General features: G+C 52.6%; 1 protein-coding gene across 4 annotated transcripts in view; it reads right to left on the bottom strand.

Annotated features, from left to right (window-relative positions):
* The window catches only part of UNC13A (unc-13 homolog A), a 58,216-nt gene extending 40,658 nt beyond the window's left edge, over nucleotides 1-17,558 (bottom strand). For all 4 annotated transcript variants that reach the window (XM_077777041.1, XM_077777042.1, XM_077777039.1 and 1 more), the window contains exons 1-7: nucleotides 17,537-17,558; nucleotides 8,190-8,219; nucleotides 7,507-7,606; nucleotides 5,554-5,671; nucleotides 3,461-3,584; nucleotides 2,785-2,858; nucleotides 1,694-1,748 (exon numbers count right to left, since the gene is read on the bottom strand). In XM_077777041.1, coding sequence (XP_077633167.1) covers nucleotides 1,694-1,748; nucleotides 2,785-2,858; nucleotides 3,461-3,584; nucleotides 5,554-5,671; nucleotides 7,507-7,606; nucleotides 8,190-8,219; nucleotides 17,537-17,558 — 523 coding nt within the window. The remainder of the gene's footprint in view (nucleotides 1-1,693; nucleotides 1,749-2,784; nucleotides 2,859-3,460; nucleotides 3,585-5,553; nucleotides 5,672-7,506; nucleotides 7,607-8,189; nucleotides 8,220-17,536) is intronic.
* Between the last annotated feature and the right edge of the window lie 6,083 nt (nucleotides 17,559-23,641).

A 23,641-nucleotide genomic window follows, 5' to 3' on the forward strand; every position in this document is an offset into this window, starting at 1 on the left:
TCCCACCCCGGGACCTCGATCCCCTCCCGCCCTGAGTATCTTCTCAGAATATCACTTTAACCACTGACAGTTGTGCTGCTTTCAATCGTCACCTTGGGAGGAAGGTGGGGTATCCCCATTTTTCAAAGAGACCACAGGCTCAGCCAGGAAGGGATAAAGGGGGCATTTGGGCCCAGGGTTTTCAAACTCTGAGCTCTGGAGTCAGCATTTTGACTCTTGCCCTCCCGCTTCTGGAATATAAGGAAAGAAACACTGAACTGGAAATCCTACACTTTGAAATACGCCCCCCAACACTGGGTGGGTTTTAATAATTCTGTTCATATTATAGGTGAAGAATAGGACTCAGAGAGGTAGAGTGAGCAGCCTAAAGTCACACAGCTTCTGAGCATCAGGACCAGGGACAGAACCACATTTTCCCCCATCCCTCCTCATCCTCAGCACCTGGCGTCTTGGAAAAAATGCCTCGGACCAGAATCCTGAGACGTGGTTGCCTCCTCCACGAAATGGAGGTGACGAAACACTCTCTAGAGAACTTGGAGGTAAAGGCTGGGGGGTTGGCCTCCACTCCCAAGTTGAACCCACCCCTCGCTTCAGTCCACCTGTCCAGGTGTCATCTGCTCCTGCCTGACACTCGTTCCCACCTTGATCCTTCCGTGACCCTGTTCACCACCAGGGAGGGGGTTGTAATTTCCAAAGGGCAGTGATGACCCCTCCCCAGGCAGGGAAGCCAAAGGGTTTCTAAATAGCACCCCCCAAGGAATGAGGTCCCTCAGCTATAGCCCCCCAGCCGCTCCACCCACTGGGCTCCATCATTACCATCCTGGGCATATGGGGGTTGGACAACGCATACAAGGGAGACTGAGAGGGGAGGAGAGGGGGACGGGGAAGCGGATGGAAAGAGAGAAAGAGGTTGAGAGGTGGGGTGGGGTCAAAGTCATGGGTGAGGCTCTGCCCTGAGGCTATATGACTTGTCACTTTCTCCCCACTCTAGAGGACTTTGGATGGCGCTTTTAGACATCTCCAGATGTCTCCCCCGGCGCAGTGCAGTGGAAAGAGAAGCAAACTTGGGGTCCCTCAGACCTGAGTTCAAACCCTAGCTCTGCCTCTGGCCGGGCGTGTGTAACCTCGGTCAAGTCGCTTCTCCTCTTGGGCCTCAGTTTCTCTGTCTCAGAAAATGGGCCCATGAAAAAGCCTGCATCCATCGTTCGTGTGCCTCTGTACCTGAGTTAGCGGGATTGTCTGTCTGCATCATCTGACTGCGGGCCGCTGGGGTGGGGGCAGGGGAGGTCTGTGTGGGCCCCACGAAAGTTTTTTCAGTGTGTTATAGTTCTTATCCGGGGTTTATTGAATGAAATTTAAGAGTCCACAAAGCGTTTTTCAAGTCTCCAGAAGGACTCCTCTGTGTCTTTCCAATAATCCTCAGGGGTGAAGTCAGTGTCAGATGCCCTTTTGCAAAGAGAGGGACTCTACGGATCCGAGAGGGGACACGGGCAAGCCTGTGACCACGCGGCAAGGCAGGACCCACAGTCAAGTCCAAGGTCTTTTCTTTCCACTGCACCGTGAGCAGGTACTGTGGGTCCTCAGGAGCCGTTCCTCTGGAGGGAGCGGCCTGTTACCCAGGACAGCAGTTGGGGGGGGGGGGGGGGGGGGGCNGATGAGGGTCCAGCGGGTGCCCAAATCCGGAGATACTTACAACACTGGTTGCTGGGGACAGGGAGAGGCTTGTCTTGTTCATCTTGGAACGAATACTGAGAGGGAGGGAAGGGGAGAGGGTTCCTCTTAGGATGGGCCAGAAGCCAGGGGGCCAAGATGGTCCTCTGTTCTGTTCCATTCTGACCGCTCCTCCCCTCCCCCGCTTCCCAAATCCACTCCATCTGCAGAAGGATACAGATGTCCACTGAGAAAGACACACACACACACACACACACACACACCCGCAAGAAACAGAGGCAGCAAAAAGAAACACAGATGAGAGAAAGAAACAAATAGAAGTGGGGGAAACTGAGGCAGGGAGCGGAACAAAGAAGAAGGTGGGAGATGAGGTGGGACAAACACTGTTAACATGCGAGCGTTGCCTTTTCTGCACTCCACCTCCCGCTGGAGAGAGCTCTGGTTTTGCCTGCGATTTCTTCCTCGCCTTCACTTTTGGAAGGCTGTTCGTCTGGACCTCACTGGGTCTTTGTGCTGTGATGATGCAGAGCCATGAAGAAGAGGAAGGTCGTGGAGGAAAAGGGGTCCAGGGGTACCTGGGGGGCTTGGATGGTTAAGTGTCCGGGTTCGGCTCAGGTCATGATCTCAAGGTTTGTGAGATCGAGCCCCACACTGACAGCACAGAACCTGCTGGGGATTTTCTCTCTCTCTCTCTCTCTCTCTCTCAAAATAAATAAACTTTCAAAAAAGTTTTTTTTAATTTAGAAAATAAAGAAAGAACAAGTGTACAGAGGCCGGAGCTGGTGGGAGAGGAGGACTTTGAAGACGGCCTGAAAGGGCTGCCCAAAGAGGTGAGGGGCGTGGGGCGCAAGGCGGATGTACGAACTGCCGCAGGGCCCCTGCGTCTCCTTGAGCGTATCTGGCAAGTGCGGGACTTGAGCCGATTGCAATGGGTTTGTCGTTGGGGGACGTATGTTCCCTGTCGCCATCATGGCTTTAGTTCAGTTAGAGACACAGACATAGGGAGACCCGTGGAGAGAGACACAGAGACAGAGAGCAGAGGACATGGGGAGACAGAGAGACAGACACAAGAAGAAAAGAGCTCCCCCTCCCCAACCTCCCCCCCACGCCCACCTCATCCTGGTCCCGCATGGCGTTCAGCTGCTCCAGCTTCTTGGCCCAGTAGCGTGCTTCCTCTTCAGGAATGTCTGGAAGAGGAGGCCTGGCTGTGAGTCTGGAACCTTCTCCCTGCCCCTCAGCCTTCACCCAGTGCGTGCTGCAGACCTAAGGGCTGGTCTCAAGGGGGTGGAGGAAGAGGAACGGGGGTGTCCCATCCCCCTGGCCCCAACCGCCTTGGGAAAGAAAGAAAGGTGGGTGAGAGAGGAGCTGCTCGCAGCAGGGGCGGGGAAGCCACAGGTTCTGGGAAAGGCGACATGGAGACGACTGAGCTGTTTCCAAGGAAGGAAGAGAGGCTGCTCTGTGTCTGTTCGTCTCTACATGTCACCCTGACTCTGTTAGTCTCTCCTCCTATCCCCAGCTCACCCTGCGGCCTAAGACCTCACCAAGGACCAGCCCAGGACGGCTCAGATCCAGGCCCACAGGCCAGCATTTGCTGCCTGCCGGTGACCCAGAGGGGCCGGCGCGCGATCTGCAGGCCAGACGGACATGTGTCCCACTGTTTCGCTGCACCTGGGAGCCTCTCTCTTCTGGGGAGAGGAAATGTCGTCCTCAGAATGAAGCGCCCTATGAACCCACCCAGGCCTGGCCAGTCTCCCGGGTCTGGTGAGGGTCCTGGGCCCATCACACTCACCTAAAGGCAGCTCAAAGCGGGTGTCAAGGAGGATGCGGTGGAAGGTGGGGTCTTTGGTGCCGCAGATCTCACTGTCCGCCATGATGACCTGAGAGTCCAGTGTCAGCCACTCTCCAGGGCCCTCCTGGGGGTCGGGATGGGGTGACAGGGTCCAAAATGATGCAGGGTGGAGCAGGGACCTGTTGGACGCTGGCCAGCAGGCCCTCTACTCTCACAGAAGATCCCCTTCACCTCACCTCACCCCTACCCCAAGAGCTAGGGTTATGCCCCACTTTACAGATGAGGAAACTGAGACTCAGAGAGAAAGTCCCAGTCCAGGGCAACGTGGTAGGTCAAGGACACAGGTAGAAGACCCTGTGGGGTCAGGTAGGGGTGGTCCCAAGCTTGCATAGCTGTTCCTCATCTCTGATGAGGTGTATGTGGCCCTGGCTTCAAATAAAAGCCCTGATGCCCATCCAGGGGAGAACTCCCCACCCCAAGTGAAAAAAACAGACCTGCAGTCACAGGAGACAGAGTCAGACACAGACACCTTCTGCCCAGAGAGGTCAGGGCAAAGCCAGAGGAAGGGAGGGAGGCTGGGGCATCCAGAGGGAAGTTAGGGAAGGCTTCCTGGAGGAGGGTACATTGGAGCTGGGCTTAGACGCTGATGGAAGGGATACTTGAAGCCCAGAGAACAGCACATGCAAAGGTTCAGAGGCCATCTTTGGGGCCTATAAGGGGTGGAGGTTGGGGTGTGGGGAGAGATGAGGCTGGCAATGTAGGCAAGTGCCATCAAGAAGGCCTCCCAGTGGGGCGCTCAGTGGGGTGGCTCAGTCGGTTAAGCGTCTGACTTCGGTTCAGGTCATGATCTCGCAGTTCATGGGTTCGAGCCCCGTGCCGGGCTCTGTGCTGACAGCTCAGAGCCTGGAGCCTGCTTGGGATTCTGTATCTCCTTCTCTCTGTNCAAATAAAAGCCCTGATGCCCATCCAGGGGAGAACTCCCCACCCCAAGTGAAAAAAACAGACCTGCAGTCACAGGAGACAGAGTCAGACACAGACACCTTCTGCCCAGAGAGGTCAGGGCAAAGCCAGAGGAAGGGAGGGAGGCTGGGGCATCCAGAGGGAAGTTAGGGAAGGCTTCCTGGAGGAGGGTACATTGGAGCTGGGCTTAGACGCTGATGGAAGGGATACTTGAAGCCCAGAGAACAGCACATGCAAAGGTTCAGAGGCCATCTTTGGGGCCTATAAGGGGTGGAGGTTGGGGTGTGGGGAGAGATGAGGCTGGCAATGTAGGCAAGTGCCATCAAGAAGGCCTCCCAGTGGGGCGCCTGGGGGGCTCAGTCAGTTAAGCGTCCGACTTCGGTTCAGGTCATGATCTTGCAGTTCATGGGTTCGAGCCCCGTGCCGGGCTCTGTGCTGACAGCTCAGAGCCTGGAGCCTGCTTGGGATTCTGTATCTCCTTCTCTCTGTGCCCCTCCCCCTGCTCACGCTCTGTCTCTGTCTGTCAAAAATGAATAAACATTAAAAAAAAAAAAGAAGAAGAAGAAGGCCTCCCAAAAGGATGTCAAGAAAAAGTCCTAGGGTGGTAAGATCTCTCTGGGTTCTGCATAAAGGGGCTGAGTGGAAGGGATGAGACTTAAAGCCAGGAGGCCAGGGAGGAGGCCAAGCTTAAGGTCTACTACCTCCTCGGCTGGTGTAGCCTTTCCCCTGCACAAAGTCCTCATCACCCACAATATCCCTTCTCTCTCTTCCACAGGAATCCATTTTCAGCAAGGCCAAGGGCTATGTAGCTTAAGACTACATTTCCCAGACTCCCTTGCAGCTGAGTGTCCGTATGACAAGTTCTAGCCAATAGCATGTGAGTGAAGTGTTGTGAGCTGCTTCTAGGTTAGGCCCTTAACCAAGAAGGTGAGCCCCCTCCCTTGCCACCTTTTCTTCCCTTGACGGCAGCAGAGAGGAAAGCAGAGCAAGACAGAAGGCATTTAGACCCCAGTGACTTTGAGGCCACCATCACAAACATTGTTGGGGAAGGGAGATACGTGTCCATCTTGTTTAGGCCACTGGCCTCTGGGCCTCCCCAAGCCACTCTTCCCAACCCTCGGCCCACCACTCACCTCATTGGACTGGCGGATGGTCCGCAGGGGAATCCACACGGTGCCCACCATCGTGTCCCAGATGAGACCCTTGTTCCACACCTCCACTGTCAACCCCAAATCCAGGCGGTTAATCTCACTGTGGAGAGAGGGGAAGGGGCATGAAGGGGTAGGAGTGAGGGGTGAAGTCTCAGAAGAGTCCGTCCACCTGCCTTCACTTAGGACACACAGCCAACTGGAATTCAAACCCAGGCCTGGAGTAACTCTTGTTTTACAGAGGGGAAACTGAGGCCAAAGGGTCAAGCTACATGCTAAGGGAATCACAGCACAGCCAGAATTATAAGCTGGGAAGGAAGGAGTGGGGAAAGATATCACACATCTCCTGCACCCCCAGCTCCCTTGGCCTTTCCTTGAGCCCCCAGACCCACAGAGTACTGGCTAAGTAAGAGCCTCACATACTCTCGGCTCCCTACTACCCCAGGATACGGGCATTCAGGATGCCTCCATCCTTTCCAGGGTCACCTCTGTCCAATCATCCGGGGACACCCTGAGAACATGAAAGATACTACTTCCAAATACTTTTCCGGCAGGACCCACCCTGGAAATACCCAGATTTGGAAGAAAACCTTGGTGAATGTCCCAGTTCACTGACTTTACCAATTTACTAGAGATTTATCTCAAGGAATGTTCTCGAATATGTCTGTGACCTGGTCGTTCAGTAACGGGTTTCCAGGGAGTTGGGGACCACACTGTCTCTCCTCTTTCGCACCTCCCACTCTTTCCTCAAATTCCTCTTCTCCAGGGTCCCACCTCTGGGCCTCCACAACTGCCAACCCCCAGTCAGGCTCTGCTCAGGGATTTGAGGGAGACCTGGGTCCAAATCCCAGCTCTGCCAGGTATAAGCCGTGTGACATGGAGCAGGCGGCTTTGCCTCCCCAGCCCTCCGCCCCCTCATCTGTAAAATGCGGGTTAAAATAGCACCCTCCCTCCCAAGGTTGTGGAGGGGAGACTGATTTAATCAAAGCCTTAGAAGAGGGCATGGTCATCATCAGAGAAGATGGGGTGTAATTCGAGGCCCTGAGTGGCTCCAGGTTGAGGGGAGGGTCCGGCTCATGGATTCGTTCAGTTATTAGGCAAATACTTATTGAGCCACCTACTATGTCCCAGGCCTTGTCCTTGGCGTGGGAGGGGGCTCACAGTGGGGACAGAGATCAACTGGGCCCTACCCTCCTAGAACTCACAGTCCAGGGCTAAGGGCCAGAAATGTGTCAAGAAATCACACAAATGACTCAAATAACAACTGGTGGCTAGACCTGAAATTACTTTCCAGTTGCAACTTGGGGATGGTAGTCAGGGAGGGCTTCCCTGAGGGGGTGACACAGGTGAGACCCTAAGGACAAGAAGGAGACTGCTGGGCACGGTGGGAGCGGTGGGGGAGAGGAGAGAAGAGCAAGTGCAAAGGGCCTGGGGCAGGAACAAGCTGGACATGTTGGAGGGATGGTCCAGAGGTGGATGTGGCTGGGGCAGCTGCGTCAGTAGAGATGGAGGGAGATGTTGGCAGGAGATCACAGGGGCCTGGCCTGGAAACGGGGTGCTGTGGAGAAGAGTGTGGGTTTTGTTCTGAGGTTCACAGGCCGTGAGCCATGGGCAAGTTTAGAGAGTGACAGGATGTGATTTGCAGTTTTAAAAATATCCCCCTGGCTGCCTGGAGAAGAACAGATTGCTGGGAGGCAGGAGGCGGGCAGCAGCAGGAGGCCAGGGGCGGAGGCTGGCGGGCAGCGGGGACCTGGCTGCTGGCCGCGGAGATAAAGGGAAGCAACTGGATTTAAGAAGTGCTTTGGAGGCAAAGCTGATGCCTGGACATGGGGCCGAGGGAGGGAGTGGAGTCCCAGACAACACCCAGGCGTCCGGCTCGCTCTGCGGGGCCAGCGAGCGCGGGGCCAGGCCATGCTGGCTCAGTCGCTGCGGACTCACAACATGAAATCCTGTTCCCAGCTGGGCTGGCTGCCCCGCACGGCGATGGTCGTGCTCTTGACATTTTGCACCTTCAGGGTCACATACGTGTTGAATTTCTCTGTAGTGGTGAGAACAGGGGTCAGCGCAGGGGCGCAGGGATTCCCCAAGTCCCTTCCCAAGCTCTAGATGCCCCTGTTATAATCCCCCGGGGTCTCCATGAGCTTGGAGCCACGGTCCAATAACCAGGTCCAATATACTGAGCTATTTCTGTGCTTACATCCCAGGCTGGGCCCCCAGAACCCCTTCCCCCCTCCCTAGTTCCTCAGAGCATAAGGGAAGGGCCTTGTGGAATTTGGGGATGCCTAATCTTGCTGCTTAGAAATGACTACATTCAATAGCTTTGGTTTTTTAGTAACAGTAAGAAACTCCCTTCGCATCTCTGAGCCTCACTTTTCCCACCTGTAGCCTGATCTTGGAGTCCCACCCTGTCTCGTAGGATCCTGGGAAGGGCGATTGGCTCAGGGTGAGACCCGCCTCCACCGGATTCTCCGGGGGGATGGCTGGGGAGACTTTGGGATCACACGCCAGGTCTGACACCCTGTGATGGGCAGCAGACACGCAGCCCAAGTCCCCTATCACTGGCTCAGACCCCTCCCCTATGTCCCCAAGACACAGAATAGGGCAGGAATAGAGGCACTTACCTTGGGCACCATCAAACTTGGCTTTTTTTACTGTGGAGAGAGACAGAGATAAGGAAAGGAGATGGGGAGAAAGGTGGGGAGAAGAGAGAGACAAAGCCAGAACGGAAATACACCAAGAGAGACAGAGAAGACAGAGAGAGAGAGAGAGAGAAGAAAAGCAGAGATGGAGAGCAAAAGGGACAGATAAAGAGATCAAACAGAAACCAAAAACAAGAGAGAGACAGAGATGAAACCAGAGACAGAGACAAGGAGAGGAGGAGAAACAGGAAGGAGAGGAGGGAGGCAGGGGTGAGAGGGAGAGAGAGAAGCCATCAGAGAGATGAGCACAGGCAGACCTAAGAGTGGAAGGAAATTTGGACCCTGGGAGCAGTTTCTGCCCCTCTCCCCTCCCCATCAAACTCCCTCTAAAGCTCCCCCTTCTCCTTCGGCTGTGCCCTTACCCACAATTGAACAGGATTCAAAAGAAGGAGCTGGGCAGGGCAGAGGAGAGGCCTCCCACGTGAAGCCCTCAGGGACTGCAGCAGTGAGAGACCAGTTAGGGAGGAAGCAAGGTGGGGAGAGAGGAGAAAGGCAGTCTCCAATGACCCCCACCCCCCTGTCAGGCCAGTGAGACTTCTCCCCCAACTGTCCAGGTCAGTCTGTCGTACCAAATGCTCCATGGGTTTGAGGTCTAATATTCAAGTGGGACTGGGCGATGTAGAAGAGAAGAGCCCAGAGATCTGGCTCCACGGTTCACAGAGACATCCCAGCCCCAGCTGGGAGGCTGTTATGGCTTGTCCAGCCCAGAGCGCCTATGAAAGGTGAAACCCGAGTATGTGTCGGATCCCATGTGGCCCAATCTCTTCGTGTCTCACATAACCCACAGTCCCAAGGGATTCAAAGCAATTCTACTCTTTACCGGCTCTTCTCGCAGGACATTGAACTTACATTCAACAGCTCTCACACCCCGCAGCTGCCCCCAACATCTTTCTCCACCATCCACTCTGTACCTCTACCCCAAACATGCTTCCAAATGTTTCCCCCTGTTTTCCACAATCCCTTTCTCCTTTTCAGGGCAAGTTTTTATTTGCCTGGGCAGTACATGCACATTTCACAAAATCCAAGGCAACCAAGAGATCAGTACATGGTGAGAATAAGGCTCTTTCTACCCCAGGCCTCACTATCCCACATTACCAGTTCCTAGCAGGGCTCGAGACACAGTCTGTGATTCAGAAGGTGTGTGCATGTGCGCATTATTTTACTTCCTAAGCCGATGGCAGCATTAGACACCCTCTGTAGAAACTTGCTGTTTCTCAGTACATATTGAAGAGCGTGTGCAAGGGAGTTGGAGGATAGATTCCTGGCAACGAAATTGTGCTTCTAGTCTTTGCTTTCTTTTGAGAGTCAAGTTGAGCCCTTTTCTGGGCAAATGCCATGGCCTCCCATCTTGGGTTCCTATCTCTGTCCACATCACTTGACTTTGCCTTGCAAAAGCACCCAAAAGATGCCAATGAGGAGAGAATACCCATCAAGGGTGGGGGGTGTGGAGTGGTTCTAAACACTTGTCAGTAAATACTGTTTGTTCCTGCCACAAGCAGACGGTGGATGTGTGTGGTGGGGGGTTGGGGGCCTGGGAGGGCGATTGATGCCCAGAAGCACTGAGTGAGCTCCCCAGAGCTGCAGAGCAGGAGAGAGAATGATCACCTTCCTATACCAATGCGAGCCCCCACCAAACTTGAAATGCAGACGGGCTGTACATGGTACTCACCACACCTGGGTTTGGGTTGGGAGGTCAAAGTGCGGAAGGAGCTCTGGGCTGGACATTGGGAGGGGCAAGCACGGGTTCAGCATGGAGTCAGGTAGAGCCAGTTTCAGCCTATGGTGCTGTGTGAACCTGGGCAAGTGAACCCCCTTCTCTGGGCTTCCATCTCTCTCTCTCACTCCATCTCTCTCTTTCTCTTTTTCTGGATCTGGCTTTCTCTCCGTCTCTCTGTCTCCTGCTGGATTTTATCTCTGTGTCTCTGTCTCTCTTTCTCCCACACCCAGAGTCAGTCACCATGTCCTAGCTTCCTCACCTTCCTATTCAAGACACATAACTGCATGTGCAAAGGCCGCTCTCTTGAGCACACGCTCAGCCCCTGTCCCAAAGGCCCCCTCTTGTACCCTCAGCCCGACTCAGCCTACAGGGAGCTCAATAACCCAGCTCCTCACCCCAGGGGCTGAGGGAGGCTCAGGGACACTTAGGTCTGTGCCCCCCCTGAGTTCTCTGAGCTCTGTCCCTGGTCTGTGAACAGGGACCCAGAGCAGGAGCTGCAGGTGTCCTTCCTGGGAGACCCCCTGCTTACACTCCTGTTGATTGGGAAGGGGTGGAGCAGTGATGGTGCAGAGGCAGGGGCCAGGCAGGGAGGAAGAATGGTGAGAGTCATGAGAGTCAGAGACAGAGACACAGAAGGAGAGAGACACACAGATGTCCACTAGGGAGGGCCAGCGAAAAGGAGAGGCGGAGTTGGGAGAGAAGGGTTGGAGGGGGGGCTGAGGGGCTGATTGGTGCCTAGCCTCGGGGGGGCCTGGGCCCTGGTCTGCAGCTTCTGCTCTGGGTCCCCTGACCAGGGACAGAGCTCAGAGAGGAGGCCAGTCATTCAAGGTTTGTCCTCCATCTTCTCCTCCCGGAGTGGGGTGGGGCTGGGGTGTCCCTCCCTGTCTCCCCTCTCCTGGCTCTGTTTCTCTTCCTCCCCTTCTCCCCCATCTGTCTGTCTCTGTCTCTCTTGTCCCCTCTCGCTCAGACTACCCACTTCCCTCCTCCCTGGGCCAGAGGGTAAGGAGCTCAGTTGGGGCCCATCAGCAGTGGAGTGATTGCTAGAGGGCTCTAGCTCTGAACGCCGCGGCCAGGCTCTGACTTCCAGGGCCCTTCAGTGAGTCCAGGTTGAGGACACTAATGCATATTCCTTACTGAGAACCCAGAGGGAGGAGGGGGAGATTCAGGGGTGGGGTTCAGAAAGAAATGAGGAATCAAGGAAGGTGCTCAGAGTGGGGAGGAGGACTCAGAGGGGTATGGGGTACAGGGTAAGGGGTGCAGGGGAGAGGTCTAGGAAAGGAAGAGCTGCAGGAAGCTCTTGGTGGGGGAAGGGGACTCAGGAAGGCAGGCAGAGAAGCGGATGTTATCAGGGGAGGGGCTCAGAGGAGGAGAGGCCTTAAAGGAAGGAAGGGGTCTCAGGGAAGGGACCAAGTCTATCTCCTTCTGTCTTCCCCCTCAGTAACTGTCCGAGTCCCTGCCGCCTTCACCACCATAGTCATCACATCTCGGCCCTGCCACTCCCTCCCAACCCCCCTGGCTCCCGCCAGCCGCCTGAGCTGCAGTATCGGGGTCAGCGGGGCGGAAGCGCCACCCCTCCCCCGCGAGCTCCCGGTCACACGCACAAGGCTATTTATAAAGTGGGCACAGAGGGCGTGGGCGAGGCGACAGCTGGGAGGAGCGGGTGGGGGAGGTGCCCACCGCTGGCCCCTCTGACAGGAGGCCGGGGAGACACCGCGTCACGACTGTCAGCGGCCTGGCGGCCCTTGGGGGCCCCTTCAGCGCTGACTGGCTGATGTGGTTACACAGGCAGATGCTGGCCAGCGCAGCATCGGGAAGGGAGGAGCAGACGCTCAGGCTTCAGGGCTCCCACAGGCGCCGCCAGGCTCTGCGCCTCAGTTTCTGCATCTGGGAAGTGGAGCGAAGTAGGGCCTTCTCCCTTCCTCCCTCCTCTTCCTGCTCCCCTTTCCTCTTCATCATTATTAGATGGGAAGATTAGAAGGAGGTATTATTATACGGCCATTACTACTATTTTATCATTACCATCACCAGTATCATTACTACCTGTATTATTTGGTTGGGTTCTTAGTGTGCCCCTGGTCTGGACAACCCTGGAATCGAGGTGAATCCCAGTCTTTGGGCACCTCCTCCCCGACCTGCCAGGCCTGGAGTGGGGGCTGGGGAATAGTGGAGTCCAACCATCAAGGGAAGCGTCAGAAAGCCCCCTTGAGAACATGCTTACTGGGTGTCAGCAGACACTACAAGGTAGGGGAGGAGGGCAGGGAAAACATGAAGAATTCAGAAATGGATTTTAAGATATTTGGTGGTTTTGTGTGTGATGTCAATGGCCCGTATGAGTTTTGTGGTAAGGACCCTGGCCCTACTGGCTTTCATCTGGAAGAGAGGACTACCACCTTCCATTAACAGAAACAAGCCAGAGCCCAAGTGAAGAGTTCACTGTAAAAACACAAACACACCAAGAACCTTGACAGGGGTTTCTGTGTTTTTTACCCACTGTCACTTAGAGCTGGGCCTGGCATATAGTAGGTGCTCATTAAATAGTGTTCAACGAAGTAATGCCATAATTTCTTCCTCCAGCGGCCCTGCGGTGAGATCTGCCCCCTCTGCACGGGCGGGCGCTGTCCACGGAGTGGCACGCTCTGCCCTTGCTCTGTCCACGGTGCTGAACCCTTATCCCTGGTTTACCGCCAATGAACTTGACACGTCTTTTTACCTCCTGTGTACTACTGAGCCCTCCTCAGGCCTGAGAACGCAGTGAGCTCTCAGGAAATGTCCTACACCCACGGACCTCCTTCCAGAAGGCTTTTAGTCCCCATTAATAAAAACACCATCATTGATTTTTCCCTGTCATTGGCTCACACTTACGGAACCTTTCCACAGGCCAGGCATCATGCCAAGGGTTCTGTGTGCCTCATCCCACTGGAGAGTTCTGGCAAACCTAGGCAGTGGGTGCGATTAGTGTGCCCATTTTGCAGATGGGCACACTGAGGAATGAAGAGGATACAGGACTTGCCAGAAAGTGGTGAATTTAAGGGTTTGAACCCAGGCCTACTGGACTAGGGATGTTCTGGTTGGCACCTCACAGAGTAAGCCCATTGTATGTGGGAGGAAAGTGAAGTGCGGGTTAGGAAAGGGGCTAGTACTGCAGCCCTGAAGATGAATCAGAGCCAACTCTGGAGGGCATCCTATGCTTATAGTGAGAGCAAAGACTCACAGTCATCCTCTCCTGGCTAGGTGGTGTCAGAAATAGGGCAGCCAGGGGAAGAGGGATTTGTGAGGACTTTCTGGGAGAGAAGCAGAGGGAAAAGCCACAATGAATGGGGACATAATGACATGTCTCTTTATTGAGTAAGTGAAGGAAAAAGGTGATCCCAGGACAGATTCTCACTCCATGAAAGGAATGGTTAGTCTTATTCCAAGAAGAGGTTCAACCTTCATCCTCAATTCCCAGTAGGCTGTGGAGTCAGACAGCTACATCTCTAACTCTGTGGCACTAAGCAAGTTGCTGAACCTCCCTGAGCTTCAGTTTTCCTTATCTGGAAAATGGATTTCTGTAAGGATTAAAGAGGACAATGGCCATAAAAGTCCTCAGCACTGTACTTATAGAATGCCAGATAAATGGGGCTTATTTTTTTTTAATTTTTTATTTATTTCTAGGAGAGAGAGAGAGAGAGACAGCGTCAGCAGGGGAGGGTCAGAGAGAGAGGGAGACACAGACTCTGAAATAGGCTCCAGGCTCTGAGCTGGCAGTCAGCACAGAGCCCGACGCGGGGCTCGAACCCACGAACCGCGAGATCATGACCTAAGTGAAAGTCGGACGCTTAACCGACTAAGCCACCCAGGCGCCCCTTATTGTTGATATTATTAGTTTTGAGGCAAACTCACCCACGTACACACTTGCTAATTGTATGCAATATTCGTTCACCAAATATTTATGGAGACTTTAAAAACATTGAGTGGCTTGGCAACATGCTGTAAAACACATAGGAAGCTCTAGAAGTGAATCCCCCCCACCACGATTTTACACATGCTATTCCATCCACCTAGAGCGCCATGTCCCTTCTGCTTAGCTCACCCTCATCTTCTGAGACCCAGGCAAATGTTGAGGGTCAAGAGGGAGGTAGAAGCATGCTTCCTAAAGGGAAAGAGCTCTACCTTCCCTGGCTCCCTCGGCCCTTCCCTATGCCTCCCACTCTGACTGCACCAGCATGAGGCCAGGAATGGTGCTGGATCTCCAGGAACAGTGCCTGGCATATAGTAGGTGTTCAACAAATGCTTGCTGAGTAAATATATGAATGAATTCATGAAGGAACAAGGTTCCTTTGCAGACTCAGGACTCTGCCAAGCCCTACCGAGTGGATGGGGGTGGGGTGGCAGTGGGACTCCACATAGATAAACAAATGAGAGGGGGCCAAGGCAAGACTTGTACCGGGTGGTCTCCTATATGTTGATGGATGTCAGACATGATGCAAGAGCTTACATTTGTGTGTGTTTGCACGTGTATTTGCTCATGTTATCAGGGCAGGCAGGTGTGTGTACATGGGTGTGTGTGTGTGTGTGTGTGTATGTGTGGAGGGACATGTGCTTATGTGTACCATCTGAATGCAGGTGATGATATGCACATATGCGTCAGGGGGTGCTATGTGACTGTATGTGAGACATGTTAGTATGTGTGAGTTTAGGTATCTGTAGGCTTGCAGGTGATGTGTTAATTAGGAACATATGTTATGGTGTGTGTACGTATGTGTGTTATATGTTATATGGAATGTGTATTTGTTTACTTGTGTGTACACATATAAATGTATATTTTATGAATCATCACTCATCTGTTCAAAGGGGCTGCTTTGAATGTCCGGGCAAGTGTCATCATGCATGTACACATGTGGCCTTGGTGTGTGCTCATGTGTACATGTGTGTTTCTTGGGATTGGGGCCCTGGCAGGTATACACAAGTACATGCCTGTGTGTCAGGGCATGGGTTGATCTTTATGTGATATGGATATTGTGAACATGCATCAAACATGTTTGGATACATCCATGTGGGCATGCATGCACATGGACACACATGCCTATATTTTGGCGACCATGTCTACACGACAGAGCAGCTGTGTCCCATATAAATATGCGTGTTCACACACACACATGAATGTGCCCATGTGTCCATGAGTGAGTGTGCATTCATAGGCATGTGGCCTTCATGGAACCTTGGTGGGTCCTGGGTATTTCTGTCCGCACAGGGTGAGTCTGTGTATGAATGTTCCAGTGCATGTGTGTACAGATATGGGCAAACACCAGTGGGTTCCTGGTTGGGGGTGCAGCTATTTCCTCAGCTCCAAGGATGAGCTCAAACCCATGGAAAGCCCTCCCAGCCCAGCTCCACTGCTGCCTTGCCCTCTCTCCCCCTTCACTGACCCCCCTCAGGCCCAGTGGGCATCACCCCTCCCCCTCCCAGTATTTCACCCTCTCTCCACTTCTCTTGGCCTCCTCCTCTGCGTTATTGCATTCCCTATACATCTCAGGGCTTTACACCCCACCCCACCTTAGCTTTGCCCCTCCCAGCAACACCCCTCCACTCTACTGGTGATTCCCTTCCTGTAAGTTCCACAGAATCATCCAACACAATTCTTCCCCCAGGCCTCCGTTTCTGGAAGCCTCACCCCTCTTACTGCCCCTCCCTTCACACCACCCCCACAGCCCAGCCTCCAGTTTGCGTCAGAGTTAAGGGTGAGATTCCTCCCCCCCCCCACACACACATACAACTAGGCAAACCTTCCAGAGGAACCCAACCTGGAGGATGTGAAACAGGAATAAGACACCAAGTGGCCCCCTCCTCCAGTGCCAGCCCCCCTTGGCCCCACTGCTAGACAACTTAGAGGAGGGGGAGAGGTCAGTAGGAGTTTGGACGTTCGCCTCCGCCTTTCCTTTAGTCACTGGCGGTTTCGGCGGGGGGGGGGGGGGTCTCCTCCACTTCCCCACTCTCCTAACTCCATAGGCCAGGGGGTAGTTGGCCTCGGATCTTACGGGCCTTTGGGCCACCATTAGCCACGGTCGGGAACGAGCTCAGGGAAAGGAGGCCCCTGTCCCTTTAAGAACACCCGCGTCCACGCCTGCCCAGCCCCAAGCGACAGCACTCTGGAAGCCGCCGCGGCAGGGAGCGGGCGGGCGGGGCAGGGTTTGTGAATGGAACGATAGAGGGGGAGGGGAAGAAGGGGGAGGGGCGGCGGGGGCGGTTCCCGGCTCTGGGCCTGTTCACTGGGGTCCAGGTGGAGGCCGGGGGTTCAGGGCTCCCTCTCTCTCTCCCTCTCCTTCTTTCTATCACACACACATACGTACACCCTACACTCCCTGCTGCCTAAGGTCTCCCAAAGTCTAACATCTCGGGCCACACCAACACACTTCTTCTGAGACCTCAGCCTTCTTGGAGGGAGTAGGTGAGTGACAATGGCGGACCCCAGTCCCCGAAACCCAAGGTTGAGACCTCTATAAGCCTTGAGCCCCTGTTCACCACCATCCCCGCCACCCAAGGTCTCCCAGAACTTGAGTTCTCAGCAGGAATGCCCGGGATGCCTGAGTCCTGGTGGACTCTCTTCACCCACACCCCAGCCTCAGAAGTGGGGGACAGCGATCATGCCCCTCCTGTGTCTCCCTCCTTCCCTCCCCACCCCAACGCAGAGCGTGGGCCTGGGCGTGGGCCTCTGTGCAGATGGCGTTCGGGCCCCAAAATAGCTCCACCCCACCTCTCCCTCCCTTCATTCGGTGCAAAGTGGGTGAGGTGAGGATGCCGGGAGGGGTGCAGGCCAGCACTGCAACCCTCAAGGGGTCAGCTCCCAATGGGGAAAGCCGGTTAGATGTTCTGGAGTGCTGGAGGGGACAGGGAGTGAGGAGACCCTCAGGCGATTCCCCCAGCCCCCAATGGAGAGAGTCCAAAGAGTTAACGGGAAAAGCGTCCCCAGACCCCAATCATAACCCTCTCAGGACCTAGGGAAAGTGTCTCCCTTCCCAGGCCTCTTCACACCCAAAGCTGAGGGATTTCTAGAGGTCGCCGTTGCCCTAATGGGCAAGCCCCTTACCCAAATCTTACCTGCTCAGGGCTTGGAGGCCCCTCCCTCTGCACTCCTTTTCGAATTCCAAGCCCAGCCCGTGTCCCTGAGAACCCACAGCCCAGCCCACCGCACAAGACTCCCTCCAAGTACCCTACAGGATCCATTCAAACTAGCCAGCCCAGCCCCTTCCACACTTAATAACCTGGTCTACATAGACTCCCCACTCTAGACTGTTTTCAGATAGAGCTCCAGATCCCCGCTGGCGTCCACGCGGGCCTCCGCATTCAGCCATATCCGTACGACCCCCAGCAGCGGCCACCAGGACCCCCTGAGAACGCAGCTACATCTACATGGATCATTCTCGGCGCCCTGACGCGTCCACAAGGGCTATCTTCTCAAAAGTCCAGCCTCGTGTTCTCGGGTCACCCCCTCAGGAGCCCAGCCGCATCCACACGGACCCCAAGCCCAGTCCAGGTCCACGCCGGTCCCCAGCCTCGCAGCCTCGCCTCCTACCTCCAACGCAAAGTAGAGACATGTCTCCGGGGTCGCCGGCGGGCCGGCTCTGCCAGGTGGAGCTTAGCGGCCACTGGGCTGGGGCATGGCCGGGGCTGCAGCCCGCGCTCAGCTCACGCCGGGACCCGGCCTCCGCCGCCGGCCATCTTGGTTCAGCACCGGGGGTGCGGACAGCTCCTGACGTGGTGCTGATGTGGGGCTGGCGGGCGGAGCCCAGGGCCGCCTGCTGGGGCGGGGGCGCTGCAGGCTTGGGGGAGCTTTAAAGGGCCGGAGCCGGGTGGGGGCTCCCCGTCCCCCAGGGCTTCCCGACCAGAGGGACAGCGAGCGGCCTCACTCCGGTGCCTTACAGGTTCTGCGTGTTTTCGCCTCTGCTGGGGTCGTTTTGTGGGCTCTCTGGCTTTCTCTTGAGTCCTTTGATGTCTTTACTTTCCCTATCTCTATTCCTCTGTTTCTGCCTATGTCCGTCTCATTGCCTGCTTCTCTATTTCTTTCTCTCCCTGTGTCTCTCTGTTCCTTTTTCTCTCCCCATCTCTTGGTCATGGTGTCTCCCTCTGAGCATCTTTCTGTCCAGTCTCTCTGCCTCTCCCTGTCTAGATCTCCTTCTGAGTCTCTTTTTCACTCTTTAAGCTATTCAGTCTGTGGATCTTTGCATACACTCAAACCGGATACTGTCCTTCACTCCCTTGTGTAACTGGCAAACTCCTATTCATCCATCAATGCCTGTGTTGAACATCCCCTCTTCCAGGAAGCCTTCCCTAACTCCACCACAATGACCCTTCACTTACCTTCTGGACTCCCCCAGCTCCCAACTCTTCCCCTGGCTCAGCCCTGACCCCAACACATCTATTCTCCCCCACCTTGCCCACTTACCTAGCTGGGCAGTGCTGTGGGGGTTCAACACAATGCTACTGATTTTCATCCACGTTTCTGTGTGTGTGGTTGTAACACATGCAGTTTTCAATGTTCTACAGTATTCTCTTGATTATCTATTTTTCCAATTGGTGGATCTTAAGATTGTTTCCACTTTGAGTTTATTTTTAAAAAAAACTTTTATAATCATTCTCAGAAATGTAGGCTGGTGCACATGAGTAAGACTGCTGGGTCATACAACACCCACATGCTGTGCTTCACGAGATAACATCCACTTGTTTTTTCTGACATGGCTCCAGCTATTTCTATCACACCAGCACCATATAAGCATTCAGTTGCTCCACAGCCATGTCAACACTTGGAATACTCCCAGTTTTTGGATCGTGCCAAAGTAGAGGGGGAGAAGTGGTGCCTCAGTTCGGTTTTGATTTGCTTTCTGGTTGCTCATGAGGGGGGCCTTTTCCTGTGATTATTGGTTTCTTCTTAGGGTGAAATTCTTGTTCAGATCTTTCATCCATTTTTATTTTTTTATTTTTTTTATTTTTTTTAAAATATTTTTATTTATTTCTAGGAGAGAGAGAGAGACAGAGTGAGCAGGGGAGGGTCAGAGAGAGAGGGAGTCACAGACTGAAACAGGCTCCAGGCTCTGAGCTGGCAGTCAGCACAGAGCCCGACGCCCACGAACCGCGAGATCATAACCTAAGCGAAAGTCGGACGCTTAACCGACTAAGCCACCCAGGCGCCCCTCATCCATTTTTAAATATATGACTGTCATTTCCTACTCGTGTAGTTCTTTATCATAGTAGACACAAATCCTTTGCTGGTTCAACGTGTGTTGTAAAACTTTTTTTTAAAGATCTCCAGTTTTGTGGCTTGTTTTCATTCTATTTGTGTTATCATTTTCTGAACAGAGGCTCTTAATTTTTTAAGCAAACTTTTTTTGGAAAAAGTGCTCATCCCAACAAGTGCCCTCCTCCATGCCCATCACCCATTTTCCCCTTCCCCGACTCCCGCATCCACCCTCAGTTTGCTCTCTGTGTTTAAGAGTCTCTTATGGTTTGCCTCCCTCCCTCTTCGTTTTTAACTATTCTTTCCCCCAGTGTTTTTATATACTCTTTACCTAGCTTGCCCTAATGTTAACATCTAACATGTGGTTACACGATATACATGCCAAAAGTAAAATATTCACATTGGCACTTATTATTAACTCAATTGCAAACTTTATATTTCAACAGTTTTTCCAGCTAATGTTCTTTTCCTAGTCCGTGGTCCAATCTAGGAGCCTCTCTACATGTAGTCATCTTATCTCCTTCGTCTCCACCTATCTGTATTTCTTATGCTTTCTTTATTATTCATGATCTCGACACATTTATTTTTTCTAAATTTTTAACATTTATTTGTTTTTGAGAAACAGGGTGCAAGCAGGGGAGGGACAGAGAGGGAGACACAGAATCTGAAGCAGGCTCCAGGCTCTGAGCTGTCAGCACAGACAGGGTCTTGAACTTATGAACTGTGAGATCATGACCTGAACCAAAGTCGGATGCCTAACCGACTGAGCCACCCAGGCACCCCATTACCTCAACATATTTTTAAAAATTTTTTAAAATTTTTTAAATGTTTTATTTATTTCTAGGAGAGAGAGAGAGACAGCGTGAGCCGGGGAGGGTCAGAGAGAGAGGGAGTGACAGACTCTGAAACAGGCTCCAGGCTCTGAGCTGGCAGTCAGCACAGAGCCCAACGCGGGGCTCGAACCCACGAACCGCGAGATCATGAGCCAAGCGAAAGTCGGACGCTTAACCGACTAAGCCACCCAGACGCCCCTTAAAAATTTTTTTTTAATGTTTACTTATTTTTGAGACAGAAAGAAACAGAGCATGAGTTGGGGAGAGGCACAGAGAGAGAGAGGGAGACACAGAATCTGAAGCAGGCTCCAGGCTCTGAGCTGTCAGCACAGAGTCCAATGCAGGGCTTGAACCCATGAACTGTGGGATCATGTCCTGAGCCAAAGTCGGACACTTAACCAACTGGGCCACCCAGGTGCTCCATACCTCAATATATATAAAGAGTACTTGTCAGGTACTTTGCAGAAAGTCACTTGATTTGTGTTTATCTGATGTTTTCTCATTATTAGACTGGGGTTATGGGCTTGAGGGAAAGATCACAGAGACGGGGGTCCTTCATTGTCGCCAGAGGTCCCTGATGTCCACATGACATCACAGGGACTGTTAACTTTGACCATCAGGGTTAGATGCTGTCTCTTAGGTTTACCCACTGTCAGCTTATAATTTTTCTCCTTCCCCACTCTGTTCTTTGTAAGCAAATCACTAAGCCCAGCCCACCCTCAAGGGGAGGGAATTACACTCCACCTTCTGGAGCAGGAGTATCTAGGAAGCTCTTAATTTTAAATTCCTTTTTTATTTCTGTAAAACACACATAATGAAATGTACCATCTTAACCACTTTTTTCATCTACTTTGTTTTCAAAAAAATTTTTAATGTTTTATTTATTTCTGAGAGAGAGAGAGAAAGAGAGAGAGAGAGAGAGAGAAAGAAAGACAGCGTGAGCAGGGGAGGGCCAGAGAGAGGGAGATACAGAATCTGAAACAGGCTCCAGGCTCCGAGCTACCTGTCAGCACAGAGCCCAGTGCAGGGCTCGAACCCATGAACTGTGAGATCATGACCTGAGCCGAAGTCAGATGCTTAACTAACTGAGCCACCCAGGCGCCCCCACCATCTATTTTTTTAAAAACATTCTTTCATGTTTATTTATTATTGAGACAGAGAGAAACAGAGCATGAGTAGGAGAGGGGCAGAGAGGGAGACACAGAATCCAAAGCTGGCTCCAGGCTCTGAGCTGTCAGCACAGAGCCCGATGTGGGGCTCGAACCCACAAACTGTGAGATCATGACCTGAGCCGAAGTTGGATGCTTAACCAACTGAGCCACCCAGGTGCCCCTCATTTTAACCATTTTAAAGTGTGCAATTCAGTGGCCTTTTTTGCATTCACAAGGTTGTGCAACCACTACTTCTATCTAGTAATAAAATATTTCTGTTACCTTGAAAGGAAACCCCATCCTCATTGGCAGTCACTCCTCATCCCCCTCCCCCAGCCCCTTGAAACCACCAATTTGCATTCTGTGGATTTAAGATTCCTCAACTTAATCTTTTTCTTTGAAGGAAGGAAGGAAGGAAGGAAGGAAGGAAGGAAGGAAGGAAGAAAGAAAGAAAGAAAGAAAGAAAGAAAGAAAGAAAGACACTTCTATTTCCTCCTTACCAGTTCTTAGATCTTTCATTTCTTTTTCCTGCCTTATGGTGCAGACGAGTTCCTTCAGCACAATCTCAGGACACCATGGTAACTGACAGCCTTGCCTTGTCTGCCCATCTTAAAGGGAACATTTCCATATTCACCACTAAATATGATATCTGCTGGAAGTTTTTAATAGAAAGTCAAGTTAAAAAGGTCGACTTCTATTTCCAGTATGCTAAGACTTTTTTTTGCTTTTATCCCACATGGGTGGTGAATTTTAGCAATTACATTTCACAATCTTTACTGGGTACATCTTAATTTTTTGTCTTTAATCTGTTAATGTGAATCACATTCCTTCTTTGTGTTTGATATCCATTGGTCTCTCCTGTTCTCTGTCTCTTTTATCTGCACATCATCTCCTTCTATCTGCCAAAGCCTCTGATAAATTGATCATTCAGATCCAATTAATTTTAAGCCCTGCTGTTCCATTGTGCTCCCACCAACAGCTCTGCTAGTTCCAAAGCTATTTTTTTGAGCCATCTCATCCCTCCATTTAATCGTATCATGCAGGGACACCTGGGTGGCTCAGTCAGTTGCCCATCTGACTCTTGATTTCAGCTCGGATCATGATCCCTGGATCATGAGATCAAGCTCCACATTGGGCTCTGCACTGAACATGGAGCCTGCTTGAGATTCTTTCTCTCTGCTTCTGCCCCTCTTCCTGGCCTGCACTATCTCTCTTAAAAAAAAAATTACGGGACACCTGGGTGGCTCAGTCGGTTAAGCTTCCGACTTCGGCTCAGGTCATGATCTCACAGTTCATGGGTTCGAGCCCCGTGTCGGGCTCTGTGCTGACAGACAGCTCAGAACCTAGAGCCTGCTTCAGATTCTGTATCTCCCTCTCTCTGACCCTCTCCTGCTCGCTCGCTCTCTAAATAAATAAAACATTAAAAACATATGTGTCACACTGCCTCCATCTTTCTCTTGCTCTGTCTTCTCTGAAGCTCCCTTTCTCCCTGGCTCCTCATACTATATGCATCTATATTTAAGTCTTTTGCAAACACATACTCACTCTCTGTCTTTATCTCTCTTCTTTTGGATTCTGATGTTTAATTCTCTTCACCATGCTATGAAATCCACAGAAAAAAGTGATTGAAAGACAAATAATGGGAGATAGTGCACAGACTGCTGAGAAGTACAACTCTTCCCCCTCATGCACACGCACAGGAAAAGACCCACCAACCACCAAATATGTGTATGCGCGCGCGCACACACACACACACACACCTCCCAGCCAATGAGCTCCTGGGAATCCTCAGGGGCCCAAATTTTGCTCATCTCTTATGCCAAGAGCTTCAGATGAGAAAGTCCCACCTCCACAGCACCTACTGAGCTCAGCCTTTTATTGGAGATTGGGCAGCGCCTCTTCTCTAGCCCCAATCCAGGGTAAATATTCTTGGTCTTCAAATAAATTCCCAAGCTTCACTGGGTACATCTGATGCCTCTGGTACTGTACAAGGCTCCACCGAGGGGAAAGATATGAATCAGATGTCAATCAATTTGTTAAGCAAGCATTTGTTGGCACCATCTGGATGCTGGGGACTACTCTTGTCATCAGGTTCCACCGAGTGACATGGTCCCTCGCATGAAAGTTGGAAACAAACCAATAAGCCTTCACGCCAGAAGTCAAGGAAAATTATGAGGAAAGCAGGGAAGGTCCCATGATAGAGACAGATGGTGCAGGATGGGAACACTGCCTTCTGGAGGGGGCAACACATGAGCTGAGACCCAAAGGAGGAGAAGGACATAGGCATGGGAAAAGATGGGGAAGGGGCATTCAAGACAGCAGAGCAGGTGCAAAGGCCCTGAGGTAAGACCATGCTTGGTGTATTGTAGGAATACCAAGGAAGCTGGTGTGGCTGGAGCAGAGTGTGAGAGAAGGGAGGTGGGCAGGGGCTGTGAGAGGGCTGGGGGTGTGGGGAAGGGTCT

This window comes from Crocuta crocuta, unplaced genomic scaffold, assembly GCF_008692635.1.
Source record: "Crocuta crocuta isolate KB4526 unplaced genomic scaffold, BGI_CrCroc_1.0 scaffold77, whole genome shotgun sequence".
NCBI lineage: Eukaryota > Metazoa > Chordata > Mammalia > Carnivora > Hyaenidae > Crocuta > Crocuta crocuta.